This window comes from Camelina sativa, chromosome 6 (assembly GCF_000633955.1).
Source record: "Camelina sativa cultivar DH55 chromosome 6, Cs, whole genome shotgun sequence".
Classification (NCBI taxonomy): Eukaryota; Viridiplantae; Streptophyta; class Magnoliopsida; order Brassicales; family Brassicaceae; genus Camelina; species Camelina sativa.
Window position 1 is genome coordinate 21,823,929 of NC_025690.1, and position 14,174 is coordinate 21,838,102.

Consider the following 14,174-nt stretch of genomic DNA (forward strand, 5'->3'; position numbering starts at 1 on the left):
TGATTTAACAGGGCGAGTTCTATAATTATTCAGGCTGTGGCAATACATTCAACTGCAATCACCCTGTGGTGCGTCAATTCATAGTAGATTGCCTGAGGTAGTTCCCAAAAATATAGAGTACACGTATTGCTTGGCGTTTTGTCAAACTAAGTCTCTTTAGGCAATTAGTTTATGATTACATCTAGGATATAATGTAATCCTCATATATCACCCTGATTACTCTGAATTAACTATTTTGAGTTTACCTGCTTTCTGGTTACTAAAAAATCTTACACTAGGTAGATTAATTTTTATTGATTTCGGTTAACTCCTCCTAAATCGGTGGATATCTCTCCCTTTAAACAGATATTGGGTAACAGAAATGCATGTCGACGGCTTCCGCTTTGATCTTGGTTCAATTATGTCAAGGAGCAGCAGGTGAAAATGTTCTAGAGTACGTGAAATGAGTGCTAGTTTGGTCCATCTGTTTCTGGAATATTTATTGTTCTATTCTTGTTAGTCTTTGGGATGCAGCCAATGTTTATGGGGCTGATGTAGAAGGTGACTTTCTGACAACTGGTACCCCTGTTAGCTGCCCTCCCGTAATTGACATGATAAGTAATGATCCAATACTCCGTGGTGTTAAGGTGATCAACTAGCTCCCTTGATAATTCTCTATAGATAGCATGAGTTTACATTGTAGAGTGGAGAGATGTTGAATTCTTCACTACTTACCAAATATTAAAAATTCCCCATGTAATTAGTGGAATGCACCAGATTATTTAGCATAAAACCTGTTTTGTTTCTTCTTGTTGTACTTCAGTATTGAGCTTCATGTGTGAATTTTCCATGTGATTTTCCAATTTGTGTCATAATAGCCAANTCACCCTGTGGTGCGTCAATTCATAGTAGATTGCCTGAGGTAGTTCCCAAAAATATAGAGTACACGTATTGCTTGGCGTTTTGTCAAACTAAGTCTCTTTAGGCAATTAGTTTATGATTACATCTAGGATATAATGTAATCCTCATATATCACCCTGATTACTCTGAATTAACTATTTTGAGTTTACCTGCTTTCTGGTTACTAAAAAATCTTACACTAGGTAGATTAATTTTTATTGATTTCGGTTAACTCCTCCTAAATCGGTGGATATCTCTCCCTTTAAACAGATATTGGGTAACAGAAATGCATGTCGACGGCTTCCGCTTTGATCTTGGTTCAATTATGTCAAGGAGCAGCAGGTGAAAATGTTCTAGAGTACGTGAAATGAGTGCTAGTTTGGTCCATCTGTTTCTGGAATATTTATTGTTCTATTCTTGTTAGTCTTTGGGATGCAGCCAATGTTTATGGGGCTGATGTAGAAGGTGACTTTCTGACAACTGGTACCCCTGTTAGCTGCCCTCCCGTAATTGACATGATAAGTAATGATCCAATACTCCGTGGTGTTAAGGTGATCAACTAGCTCCCTTGATAATTCTCTATAGATAGCATGAGTTTACATTGTAGAGTGGAGAGATGTTGAATTCTTCACTACTTACCAAATATTAAAAATTCCCCATGTAATTAGTGGAATGCACCAGATTATTTAGCATAAAACCTGTTTTGTTTCTTCTTGTTGTACTTCAGTATTGAGCTTCATGTGTGAATTTTCCATGTGATTTTCCAATTTGTGTCATAATAGCCAATTATGTAGATGATTGTTATAAAGTAATCATTTTCTTGATGTAAATAGATTCACCAATGTTAGATAGTTGACGACGGGATATTTATTTATTATGTTGCTTCTTTGCAAACAGCTTATAGCTGAAGCATGGGATGCGGGTGGGCTATACCAAGTTGGCATGTTTCCACACTGGGGTATTTGGTCTGAGTGGAATGGAAAGGTCAGTAAATGAATGTTCAGTTCTCGTGACAGTTTCCATTTCGTGTGTGCAATAGGTTATAATTTGACAATATCAAACATTGTTGTAAATTTAATATGGGACAGTGACATTCTTGTTCGTTTCAGTTCCGGGATGTTGTGAGACAATTCATAAAAGGTACCGATGGATTTTCCGGTGCTTTTGCTGAATGTCTCTGTGGAAGTCCAAATTTGTACCAGGTAAAGTTAACTTCTATCATAATGGGGTGTCTCCATACATATCTAATCTTTATGGTGGTCTTCTTGGTTGTTTTGTCTGTGAAGCTTCATACTTTGTTGTATATCTATTAATATTTGATTGTGTATGTGCATCAGGGAGGTAGGAAACCTTGGAACAGCATCAATTTTGTATGCGCGCATGATGGTTTTACGTTGGGAGATTTAGTAACTTACAACAATAAGGATAACTTGGCAAATGGAGAAGAGAATAATGATGGAGAAAATCACAATTACAGCTGGAACTGTGGAGAGGTAAAGATATTAGCTTTGTGCTATTGTGTGGAATTTATTTTTTGCTCCTTTACGCAAAAGTATTTTAATATGATGGCTAAAATAATCGTTAAAATTATTACTAGAAATAATTCCTACATAAATAGCCTCAGCTTCCTTCAGAAGTATAGAGTAGATCGTAATTATATACTTATATCATATGACCTTTTGTAGAATGTTTAAAAGCTGAAATGAATGGCTTAACATTTTTACTTTCAAATTTTCAATTAATTGGTATTGGGCTGCAGGAGGGAGACTTCGCGAGTATATCGGTGAAGAGATTAAGGAAACGACAGATGCGAAATTTCTTTGTTTCCCTTATGGTTTCCCAAGTAAAGCTAGCCATTTCTCTATCATTTTATTCTAATTCCTGCTTAAAGCTCTTTTTACTAATGTTATGCACATTGAACTATAGTACTGGAGTAGGTCATGAGTTCAAAATAATTAACCACAAGAGATCTAACCCACTAGCAATTACGTACTATGCACTGAATACTGATTAACATTTAAGGATTATGAACGTTAATACACATTCTGAGTATAATCCTATTTCATTGTCTATTTATCATCAGGGTGTCCCGATGATATATATGGGAGATGAATATGGCCATACAAAAGGGGGGAACAACAATACTTATTGCCATGACAACTATGTAAACCACTTATGCTTTGTTTTTAGGATGATTCTAAGTTTCTTTTTTCTCAATCTTAACTTTCCAATAATGTTAATACAATTCTGATGCAGTTGAACTATTTTCGGTGGGATAAAAAAGAAGAAGCCGACTCCGACTTCTTCAGATTCTGCCGTCTTCTTATCAAGTTTCGTGAGTACGTAATCTTCTTTTATGAGTATGTCATTGTTTAGATGATCGCTTTCATGTAATTTCGAATCTTGACATGCTTCTTTCTTTTCACCTTCTCATATATGTTGTCTTGCTTTGGCAATCCTCTGTTTCTCCCAGCTTTTGGATTTCTTTGATTTATGGGAATTATAATTGTCTTGTAGTGAATGTGAATCACTTGGCCTGAATGATTTTCCAACAGCAGAGCGTCTGCAGTGGCATGGTGTTGCTCCTGAGATGCCAGATTGGTCTGAAATAAGTAGATTTGTTGCATTTTCACTGGTACGATTTTCTCATACCCTATCTCGCTTTGTCACTTAGGTAGTAATATAAAGCAAGAGCTCCCATTTGATTGCTCTAGGAACTGAAACCTCTAACAGGGACAGCTTCCATTTGATTGTTTGTGTGCAGGTCGATTCTGTGAAGAGAGAAATCTATGTGGCCTTCAACACGAGTCATTTAGCCACACTTGTTTCTCTGCCTAACCGGCCTGGATACCGATGGGAGCCATTTGTAGACACGAGCAAACCGAGCCCTTACGACTGCATAACACCGGATCTCCCAGAGAGAGAAACGGCCATGAAGCAGTATAGGCACTTCTTGGATGCAAATATGTACCCAATGCTCAGTTACTCTTCCATCATTCTCTTTCTTTCACCAGTTGACGGACAGTAGAGACTGACTTATGCGTGGTTTCTCCAAAAGTTCATGAAAGGAAGGAAACCCACAAAGTAGTATTGGGGAATCTTCTCTAATGTGAATGAGATGCATATACGACAATTATTTCATTACCTATAAAATGTATTATTGTAAAGGTTCTTTTGTGGTAAAGAAGAATCTGAATGGGGTACCTTTGGTCGGCTTGAGATATGCCCACTCATTATCTGTAGATAGATTCTTTTTATAGTTTGTTACATCCGTCGTTCATTGAATTCGTGTAAGAACAAAGAAATCAAAGCTTTCATCTATAAAGCTATTAAAATGATATATATTATTTATTTTTGCTTTTTGACTAAATGTTTTTAAAAAAAAATTGTTTGTCACAACAACAAATAAGAGTTGTTACATGCCAACCAAATCAAATATGTAATCGACGATAAAACAGAAACCTCTCAAAAATCTTCGGGGTTTTATTGAAAAAGGAAAGAGTACACAGACCCCTGTGGAAAAATGAAAATTGTGATGGCCATACAAACAAAGACTACGTAATCTCCCAAAACCATTGACGACGACAACAAGAAAAAATCTCAAGAACCAAAAAGTACACAGTTCGTGGAAAACCAAAAACTCGAGACTAAAAGAGATAACCAAATCTTTATATACAAACCTGTTTTTTTTGGTCATATCATATTTGGGGCTCTCAGGACTCTAACAGTTGTTGGACAATCTGTTCTCTGACCAGCTAGAGAGTAGTAAGCCAATATATGAGCCGGATGCTCCATCTCTCTTATCTCTCCCAGCTGATTCACTTCTGGGACTCTTCTCGATGGAATTAGCTCGATGTTCCAGTACGGTCTAGCCATCTGCATTAGATCTTGTCCCGTCACCGATGCTCTGTAACCTTGTACCCAAAGGTATCTCAATGATGGTAATTTCTTAACCGCTGCAGCAATTGCTCGCTCGCTGAAGCAACAACCTCTCATCTCTAGCTTCTGTAGATTTGGACAACCTCTTGAGAATTCCATTAGACCCTCATCTGATTCACCTACGTAACCCAGCAGCATCCATCTCACATTTGGACTGTACTGTCCGATATAACTCAAGCCCACGTCGGTTAAACCACCTTGTCTCAGATAGAATGCAAACCGTCTGAGTTTCTTGCAACCAATCAAGAGGGATCGGACTCCGTTGTCCAGTGGTAAATCTGTAATCCTTTCTTCCCGGTCGAGTAAGACAAGGCGGAAGTCACAGAGATTTTTCAGATATGTGCCTATGCTTTCAAGAGATTCATTAGTTATATCTGAGACATACACCGCCATGTATTCTAGCTCCTGGCAGCCCTGAGCCAAANAAGCCAATATATGAGCCGGATGCTCCATCTCTCTTATCTCTCCCAGCTGGTTTACTTCTGGGACTCTTCTCGATGGAATTAGCTCGATATTCCAGTACGGTCTAGCCATCTGCATTAGATCTTGTCCCGTCACCGATGCTCTGTAACCTTGTACCCAAAGGTATCTCAATGATGGTAATTTCTTAACCGCTGCAGCAATTGCTCGCTCGCTGAAGCAACAACCTCTCATCTCTAGCTTCTGTAGATTTGGACAACCTCTTGAGAATTCCATTAGACCCTCATCTGATTCACCTACGTAACCCAGCAGCATCCATCTCACATTTGGACTGTACTGTCCGATATAACTCAATCCCACGTCGGTTAAACCACCTTGTCTCAGATAGAATGCAAACCGTCTGAGTTTCTTGCAACCAATCAAGAGGGATCGGACTCCGTTGTCCAGTGGTAAATCTGTAATCCTTTCTTCCCGGTCGAGTAAGACAAGGCGGAAGTCACAGAGATTTTTCAGATATGTGCCTATGCTTTCAAGAGATTCATTAGTTATATCTGAGACATACACCGCCATGTATTCTAGCTCCTGGCAGCCCTGAGCCAAAGCAATAAGTCCTCTTTGTGAGACTAAGCCTTCTTCATCCTCCATTCCTTGTTCATCTGCCCCCCGTTCAATCCTCAGCCGCTTCAAGTGCTTACAGTGCTGTGCAAGAACCTCTAGACCCCTATCTCCGATTACATTCCTTGTCTGAAATACAACAAGAATTTCAGTTGAATATTTTTATGTAAAGAGAACTGACATTGCATTCACATTATCTCCAATCGACCACATTATACCCTTAATGCTAGATTCATGACAGATGAATAGTGTGGAGTTGATAAGAAAATAGGTGAATTACTAGCTTAGAAATCTATCGGTAACAAATTGGATAATAAGTAAACACTAGGAGGAGCATCATTTACCACTAAAGACCCTGCCCCAAATATTAAGTTAACAAGAAAAGACGGAATATTAAATATTTACCTCGAGAACTTCCAAATTTGGACACTTTTGGATTAGCGTGCAATGATCCTCAGTTTCTAGCAATGCGTAAAGCAAATCCAATTTCCGGATTTGGGCTGCGAATGGAAACAGTATTGGCATTTCATTAGGTCCCATGTAAGAGAGGCCCAGACGACATAGTTTTCGAGGGAAAGTCAGATTCATGTACTTCTCAGGCATTCCAATATCCTCATTCAAAGAGCCACCACAAAATTCTTCAAGATTAGCTGCAGCCTTAAAGAAACCAACTAGCTCCAAAATCTCAAAGTCACCGACCTTCACAGAAACCAGAGAGCGGCAATTTCTAGCTATGGTTTCCAAGTCTTTAGGGCTGATTTTGGCAAACTCCGTCATGTAGAAGTTTAAGACCTCCAGAGAAGTGTTGTTCTGAGCAAGCTCATGAAGCCACTTACCATCCTTTTCAATAAAAGAACTCTCTTCCATTAACAACGTCTTTATTTTCCTGGAGAAAACAGCAGACATTAACACGAGTAAGTAAAAAAAAAACACTCAAGATATTTGGATTTTCAGCTAAAATTGAATACACATAACTTGCAGATAAAACCAGCAACAGGGTTTATTATATTCTTCCCTAATTGAGAAATAACTGAAGAACATTGCAAATTTTCTGCTTTAATAGCAAGCATAACAGAAGCAGAGCAATTAAGGATATAAGAACAACCGGATAAACAAGAACTCTGCTTATGTAACTCTTTTAGTGTAAAGTGTGGTAAGAGATCAAATAAAGTAATGTTCACCAAAGCTTGCCCAATTAAGGTAAAGAAGATCAGATCATCACAAACACAAACTTCAAGATATGGTTCATTATACAACTGACTTTTAAAAAGTTACAAGTAAAAGAGCCAAGTGCAAACTTGTTCTACAGTTGTAGTCACAGAAGGAAACAAACAAGTGTAGTCAAGAAGATAAAAGAGAGTTGCAAAAGGATGTGCTAAACCCAATCAAAAAGCATCGATTCGTCATAGTAGCAAACAAGAAGAAGAAGAAGAAGAAGAAGAAGTGTTACCTGCAGTGAGTAACGATGCTCAAAAGGCCATCAGTAGTGAAACCAGAGCACTTGTCGAGCTTCAAAGCCTCAAGATCATCTGATCTGGCTCTAGCTAAACGATCCAGATCTAAGTCACTAACAATCATCCGACGGAAGTGCACTGACTTGAGCTGCCTAAGCGAGTTGGATATCTCAGTAACCCAAGGAGTAACATACCCTCCCCAGTTCTCCGGGATCAGATTGAACATAGCAGCTCTCGGCTTGCCTTTAAGCTTGAGAGACCTAAGGTTCGGAAACCTACGGCTGAGACGATCGGGAGTCGCGGTGTAGCAGAGCGCCATAGTCACATGCTCCCTAGTCTCGGAATCAATCTTGAACCACCTCCGGCAAACCAGAGACGCCGAATCTCGATCCTTGGGATCGGTTATGTACGTCATCACTTGCTCGATGACGTCATCAACCGTCGCTACTACGCAGTTCAATTTACACTTCTTGATATCAGGATCCTCCATTCTTCGGATCGAAACCGGAAAAGAAAAAAAGAGAAAAACGAATCCTCGAAAAGATTCGATTTATATTATTCGAGGAGAAGAGAGAGATGGTGGTTTCGAATTGAAACCTCAGTGGTGGTAGTAGATCCACGGAAACACATAAAGCATACACACACAAGTTACGAGAAGGAAGGAAGCTAAGAGAGAGATCCGAAGAGTTAGGACGAAGAGAAGCAAAAGAGATAGAGAGTGAGAAGGAGACACGCGTAGGAAGAAGAGGCGGATCGGGAGGAGGAAGGAAGAAGAAGATGAAAGTGGAAAGCGAATCCAAAAAAAAAAAAAAAAATCGATTGGTTAATAATATTAAAAAATATATATATTGAAGTTGGGGGAATCAATTCAATTCAATCAAGTGGGACGATGATGATATGAGAGAGAGAGATGAGACACAGTTGAAGTTGACGGTGGAGATGCGATCTTTTCTTTCTCCCTCTTCTTCCTCTTTACTCTATCTAGTGTATTTTTTTTTTTATTCCTTTGATTTTTTTTTTTGTGCAGGTGGTCAGATCTTTTAGCTACACGACAATATTAACCAATCAGGTTTTTTAATTTTATTTCTTCTGTGGATAAATCATTTGTTTAACTATAATAATAACCTCAATTCTAAGCCAAATTTGTCAACTTATCAAAAAAAAAAAAAAAAAAAAAAATCTCTTTTCTTTTTGTAGGATAATTTTTTCTTCCGCTTTTAATGAGAGAAAAAAAAAGTAGTTGACTACATGAATCACATGGACCATATAAATTAGACAAAATTAAGTGTTGAATTATATATGATTTTTATACGTTTATTTTGGTAGGAGCTCAACATCAAATGTGGAATGAAAGCGTTCAAAAATGGGGGACTTTCGAAACTAGCTAAGACTATTTTACATGACTTTTTTCACTTCGTTGGAATGAATCATCCCAACAACAAAGACCAAATTGTCAACACTTTTAGTTTTAGTGGTTATCGCAGTCGTTATAAATATATATATATATTAAAACTTCAATAATGTAAACAGAATCAACAATAATGAATATTTCATTTATCAATCAAGCTATGATCTCGATTAACAATTCTTAAATAATTATAGTCTACACCTTTCTCCATCAATTTTTTTTCTTGTCAGAATGTACTATTAATTGTTTGGAAAGTCACAGAAAATATAAATTACCCAAATGACTTTTATTATTATCGTATTTCTTAGCTTCCTTTGAAACTCGGAAATAACAAAGGTAATATAAGCAGCAAGCTACAAAAAAAACCCAACTAATTACATCTTCTGAGACAAACGACTTGAGCTGAACAAAAACCAAGAAGGAAGCGAATGATGAGTTTTCACGACCGCCCCACTTTCTATACACTGATCTGGACAGAACCACGCTTACAAAGAACCCAAAATAAAAACTAACCAGAAGAAGTCTCTCTGGGAGGCGCAGGCACTCCTTCGCCTGAGCTCACATTCTCACCACCACCATCTCCTCCGTCACCTGAACTCGGTTGCTGCAGTCCAATTGGTGCAAATAAGCTCACACCACTCACGTCCCGGTTCCCACTGTATAGACCTCTGCTTCCATGGTGGTTCAAAGGCGCAGAGGTTGCTGCATTGGCTCCGTTTATGAGCAATCTTAGTGTTTCTCTTGCGCCTTTCTCTACCAGAGAATCATTCTCCACTGGGAGCGGTGAGATGCCCGTTGGTATCATCCCGGTGGGTCCAGCACTTACCAGATAGCCTTGACCAGAAGAGCAGATATCGATAACCGGAATATGAACGATAGGGTCACACATCATAGGAATCATTATCTGCTGGGACGATGATGATGAGCCTGGAATGGGTATATGGTGGACTAAAGGTAATGGAGGGATGTCCGACAGATCAAGCGGTGATGATGAGATCAAAAACCCATCTGATCCTGATGCTGGTAATAAGGATGATGGTAATAACGAGGAAAGGGGCGGTAGTGAAGGTAGCTCGATGGATAGTGATGGGAACTGATAAGAGGCAGATGGTGCGTGAAGCGATGAGGTGGTTGGAGGGCACCAGCAGTAATACGGTGAAAAGATTGGCGGACCCATCTTCAAAGGATATTGTGGTGGTCCGGTCATTGTACTTGGTGTTAACTCTGCTGCTTCGAAAGCAATAAACTGACTGCTTCCATTACTATCCTCCGCGGCTTCACCTTCTCCTTCTGACTGAATAAAACCCTCTACATTGGTGGGGATGGAAGTAATGGGTAGATTATCCAAGATTGAAAAATGGCCTTCACTGCGTCGTTTTGATTTATCGCTAGAGGAGATTCGTAGAGAAGAATTTCTCAGTGTGTTTTCTTCGAAGGAGCTCGATCTAGGGCTGAGGCTTCCTTGGGCCTTTGTCAGTTGAGTCCCGCTGTGGCGTGCTTTAAGAGATTTTGATGATGCACTTGAGGAGGAAGAATCAGCTGTTTCAGAAAAGCCAGAAGACGATAATGAATCAGGCGTTGGGACTGGACAACCTTTGATGTTGGGCACTACTGAACCCATAAGATACAAACGGAGATGAGAAGCAACAGAGCCAAGACGTGATTCTTCAATTCCAGTTAGTTCCGAGATCGATGGCTTCTTTTTGATCAAGTCCTTCATCTACACAGGTTAAAAAACAAATAACTAATGAGAAAATCTAGATGCAAAGACAAGGATTCATAAACAAAATAATCATCCCTATCTCACCAACCTTCCTACGCAATTCAGTTCCCAGAAGTTTTGACTTCTCTGAACACCAATAGTAGAAAGCATTGCCATCTGCAATCCTTATAACAAAAGATCTACCAGAGCTGTCCGCAGTTATTTCCTCAATTGACACAGCAGAGCACTGAGATTTGCTGGTATATGTAAAGATTTGTTCTGAATGACCATTGTCTCCGATAAATGAAAGTCGCAAGTCGGATGTTGGCAAGACCATGAGGCTCAAGTTACCCCTGAAACAATGAGAGATATAACATCAGCAAATTAAACGAAAAAAACCTCTAATATCACAATAAAACGCACTAACAAATAAAAACTGGATGCTAGAAACCAGACAATGAAGTTGGATCAAGTACAGGAGCTTTTTAATTGCTCTCGCAACATTTGCAAGTTGTCCCTAATTCAAACTACGAGAAAAGAATCTATTAACACACACATGCAATTGCTTACACAACAGCTGAGCTATTATTAGTTATTCACAAAATATAGAGCACAGCAAGAATAAAAATTATTTCCACCACAAGCTTCTCCCGTGAGCAGATATGTACAATCAATTGACACTTTTATGACTGTAACTTAGCCTAACTGAACTACATCAATCATAAGTCAGCATAGGGACCTGAATCACGAAATCAATTGTCTAATAGCTTCTCAAAAAGATCTTCACATTGACCCATTGTTATATTTTTTGAACAGAATAGTACCACTAGTACACATATTTAAACCAGAAAAGTAGTAACAATAAGAAGAAGAAGAAAACAGAGAATCAAATCAAACCAAAAGAAAAGCTTACATTAAAAAAAACTAGCACTACAATGAAAGGCACAGCAAGATAATATGAAGTCGTTAGTCAGTATGTTATGAGAAACACAGGGAATATTAAAGCCCTATATGACTACAATATCAAGAACATACTATACAGTATCGGAGATGAAACTACCTTTACTTCATCATCTACCCGAGATCATAACAGATCACGCCCACATTACCTACAATAAAAGATACATTTTATTTGGAAACATGAACAGTATCACATTACCCATACAACTAACTGAGTTTCCTATGATTTCTAAAGGCCTTAAATTAAACCAAAGCAAGTAATGAATAGATCTAATTACCGAAAGTTAGGTATACATTGATACAAACATAATTAACGAGAGGAACAAAGGCTTATGTATTCACACTAACCTCCCAAGTGTTAGCATATATTACAACTGCAAAAGGTCAGTAAAACAGAGATGCTCAGGCATAGTATTTGACAAATGTACTTGAACCAAGAGAGCAGACATGAATAAACTCTGCGAGAGAGAGTATCAATAACACTAAAGCATGAATTGTATGTGCGGACACAAAAATCAGCATGTTCAACTTACTCTCAGATAATTTCAAAATCACGATTGACTTAGCTAATAAGCCTGAAAGTGAGCATTCTTTTATGGAAAAAAATGGCGTAACCAATGGCAGATTGCACACAAAACCAAATAATCAACATTCTCCGATATGCTATGCAACAACTTTAGCATAAGACCCATCTTCAAAGCCAACAAAACCTAATTTAGAAGACTCTAGACTCTAGAGAGACAGAAATAAACAGACCATCATGTTCACATATCTCTAAATTAACAGGACTCAATGAAAAATCGGTTCTATGGTTGATTACCTGATGGTAGTGGGGCGCATTAGAGTACCTTCCTTCTTAATCTTCCCGACGCGAGCAGAAACGAGAGGTATGCAAAAACATCTAGCCAACATACCAATTTCAGCTGGCTCGAAGTGCTATTCANAAAAAAAAAAAAAAAAAAAAAAAAAAAAAAATCAGATCATCTCATCCAAAAAATCATCATATTTCATTCAGAAAACTGAAGACGATGAACAGATACAAACCTGGCTAAGATGAGCAAGCAATCGATCTTCAGCCATCCCATTAGAAACGTTAAGCTTCAACAACGGCTTCAACCTCTCGTCACCTCGACAAGCTCCCATAACTTGCATATCCAAAGCTTGCAGCCACCGTAAAACCCTATCCTCCCCAACCAAAAAGTCTCCTCCTCCGGTTTCTTCAGTCGACGGATCTGAAACTCTGCTGCTCTCGGTCCTCGTCGATTCAACGTCTCCTTCAAATCCATTAGATCGAAAACCAGACGAGAAATCATCATCGCCGTCATTTGGCTGATCATCACGATGACGATGATCGTCTCCGGAATCTCGTTTCCTAGAATCGGCCATATCAAATATCGGATCGGTAAAAAAAAAAAACAGAGACAACCACAGAAAAAAAAAAAGTCTGATCCAGAAATTGCAAACAAAAAATGAAAAATTCGTTCAAGAGAACCCCTACGGAACCGATGAATGCTTTCAGAGAATCAGAAATCCGAATGCAATTGAGAGAGAGAGAGAGAGAGAGAGAGAGAGAGAGATAGGGTTTGTTTTTTGGTTTTTTTGGGGGAGAAACAGAGAGAAAGAGAGAGATAAATTATCTTAATTGTTTTTTAAGGAGGAAAGAATTGAAACAAGTGACTTTTTTATTTTGATTCCCTTTCGCGTCGTAGCGGAAGATGGTTAAAGAAAAGATAAGAAATACCCAAAAACAATAAAAAAAAAACACCACAGCGTCTCTGTGTAATAATATAGTGGCGGATTCGAACCATTTAGTTTAATATAGTTTATTATATGAAGTTTGAGATCCGGGGCTTGTTTGATTGAAGCACGCACAAAAAAACCGACTTCGAACTGGAGCCACGTCAGCTTTAAATGGGCCTATTGAGTGATGGGCCTATGTTTTTTTTTTTTTAATTACAGACGACCTATTCTTCTTACAAAACTTTTGTTGAAATTGATTCTCATTCTCGACGATAATAGACAGGTTTGTTGTATTTGTGGGGGTAGTGGTCAATAGAAACGAAAAAGCTGCCTAGACTCATCCGAGAGCCACTCACTCACTCATCTGTTGGTGTTTATTATATCATCAATCATACAAATTTTACATATCAAATCTATCCACAATTCGTGTAGCATTTGACTTGTATTCATTCATGTATGGACAAAAGGTACAAATAACTAAATGACAAAAGCATATACTTGCTGTGTTTGCTTTTACTAACTGAGATAAGCTTTTTATTATTGTCCAAATGATTGTGATCAATTCGAAATTTTGGTTATAAGCAAATCCTGAATACTCTTCTTATGAGGGTAATATTAGTTTCATCTCTAAACAAAAGTCACCATCGATTTAGTATTCTAAAACGCAACACTGGGAGTTTTTTTAACAACATATATATATATATATATATATATATATTTCTCCAAAGAGATAATCATTTCTTCTTCTTTGGTTCCTCTGCTGCATAGTTCTTGATTAGTGCTTCCACGTCTTGTGGTTACAGGGTAATGGGCCAAGTATATCCACAAGGCCCATAAACTTGGAGAAAAAATCTGTGCTTTGATTTCTTGATTTTAACTAACTCATCATCAATCATAACCACCACCTGCTTCAGATTATCTTAACTGAGCTCGTTAGTAAGCTTGATCCGGGAAAGCCTGCACTCATTTGGGGAAAGCGTGAATCTAGCATAGTCATGTTCATCGGATTACGAGGTTTCTCTGTTTTTTCTTTTTCTTTCTTTTTTTTTTTTTTTTT

At 38.2% G+C, this 14,174-nt stretch overlaps 5 protein-coding genes across 7 annotated transcripts in view; 2 read left to right on the plus strand and 3 right to left on the minus strand.

Moving 5' to 3' along the window:
- Positions 16-4,164, plus strand: LOC104792834 (isoamylase 1, chloroplastic-like). The gene is made up of 11 exons (XM_010519070.1): positions 16-97; positions 346-417; positions 500-626; positions 1,777-1,863; positions 1,989-2,081; positions 2,217-2,372; positions 2,639-2,722; positions 2,963-3,043; positions 3,136-3,218; positions 3,397-3,514; positions 3,644-4,164. Exons 2-11 carry the CDS (start codon positions 362-364, stop codon positions 3,905-3,907), a joined length of 1,149 nt encoding a protein of 382 aa, XP_010517372.1. The 5' UTR covers positions 16-97; positions 346-361; the 3' UTR covers positions 3,908-4,164.
- Positions 4,343-8,108, minus strand: LOC104792835 (coronatine-insensitive protein 1-like). Of its 2 annotated transcripts, none has more exons than XM_010519071.2 (4): positions 7,304-8,108; positions 6,259-6,739; positions 5,790-5,982; positions 4,343-5,192 (listed from the first exon to the last, which is right to left on the minus strand). In XM_010519071.2, the coding sequence occupies exons 1-4, from the start codon at positions 7,795-7,797 to the stop codon at positions 4,573-4,575; spliced, it is 1,788 nt and encodes a 595-aa protein (XP_010517373.1). In that variant the 5' UTR covers positions 7,798-8,108; the 3' UTR covers positions 4,343-4,572. The 2 variants fall into 2 exon arrangements, with proteins under 2 accessions (XP_010517373.1, XP_010517375.1); XM_010519073.2 differs by having other exon boundaries at positions 4,343-5,015; positions 5,613-5,982.
- Positions 8,977-13,119, minus strand: LOC104792836. Of its 2 annotated transcripts, XM_010519075.1 has the most exons (5): positions 12,422-12,770; positions 12,198-12,313; positions 11,478-11,526; positions 10,527-10,770; positions 8,977-10,435 (listed from the first exon to the last, which is right to left on the minus strand). In XM_010519075.1, the coding sequence occupies exons 4-5, from the start codon at positions 10,752-10,754 to the stop codon at positions 9,224-9,226; spliced, it is 1,440 nt and encodes a 479-aa protein (XP_010517377.1). In that variant the 5' UTR covers positions 10,755-10,770; positions 11,478-11,526; positions 12,198-12,313; positions 12,422-12,770; the 3' UTR covers positions 8,977-9,223. The 2 variants fall into 2 exon arrangements, with proteins under 2 accessions (XP_010517377.1, XP_010517376.1); XM_010519074.2 differs by lacking the exon at positions 11,478-11,526 and having other exon boundaries at positions 12,422-13,119.
- The window catches only part of LOC104792838 (probable signal peptidase complex subunit 2), a 4,950-nt gene continuing 4,521 nt past the window's right edge, over positions 13,746-14,174 (minus strand). Inside the window, exon 6 of the mRNA XM_019247006.1 lies at positions 13,746-13,794. The gene's annotated coding sequence lies outside the window, so the exon portion shown is untranslated. The remainder of the gene's footprint in view (positions 13,795-14,174) is intronic.
- Positions 13,999-14,174, plus strand: part of LOC104699335 (signal recognition particle 54 kDa protein 3-like) — a gene marked incomplete at its 5' end in the record, with an annotated part of 2,202 nt that continues 2,026 nt past the window's right edge. Inside the window, one exon of the mRNA XM_010414654.2 lies at positions 13,999-14,131. Within this exon, the coding sequence (XP_010412956.2) occupies positions 13,999-14,131 (133 nt within the window). The remainder of the gene's footprint in view (positions 14,132-14,174) is intronic.

Coding starts and splice junctions, on each gene's coding strand:
- LOC104792834 (XM_010519070.1), top strand. CDS start 362: ATGCATGTCGACGGCTTCCGCTTTGATCTTGGTTCAATTATGTCAAGG. Junction 418..499: donor ATTATGTCAAGGAGCAGCAG/GTGAAAATGTTC, acceptor TATTCTTGTTAG/TCTTTGGGATGCAGCCAATG. Junction 2,373..2,638: donor ACAGCTGGAACTGTGGAGAG/GTAAAGATATTA, acceptor ATTGGGCTGCAG/GAGGGAGACTTCGCGAGTAT.
- LOC104792836 (XM_010519074.2), bottom strand. CDS start 12,763: ATGGCCGATTCTAGGAAACGAGATTCCGGAGACGATCATCGTCATCGT. Junction 10,771..12,197: donor ATGCGCCCCACTACCATCAG/GTAATCAACCAT, acceptor TCATTGTTTCAG/GGGTAACTTGAGCCTCATGG. Junction 10,436..10,526: donor GAACTGAATTGCGTAGGAAG/GTTGGTGAGATA, acceptor TAACCTGTGTAG/ATGAAGGACTTGATCAAAAA.
- LOC104792835 (XM_010519071.2), bottom strand. CDS start 7,797: ATGGAGGATCCTGATATCAAGAAGTGTAAATTGAACTGCGTAGTAGCG. Junction 6,740..7,303: donor AGCATCGTTACTCACTGCAG/GTAACACTTCTT, acceptor TGTTTTCTCCAG/GAAAATAAAGACGTTGTTAA. Junction 5,193..5,789: donor CATGGCGGTGTATGTCTCAG/ATATAACTAATG, acceptor TGTATGTCTCAG/ATATAACTAATGAATCTCTT.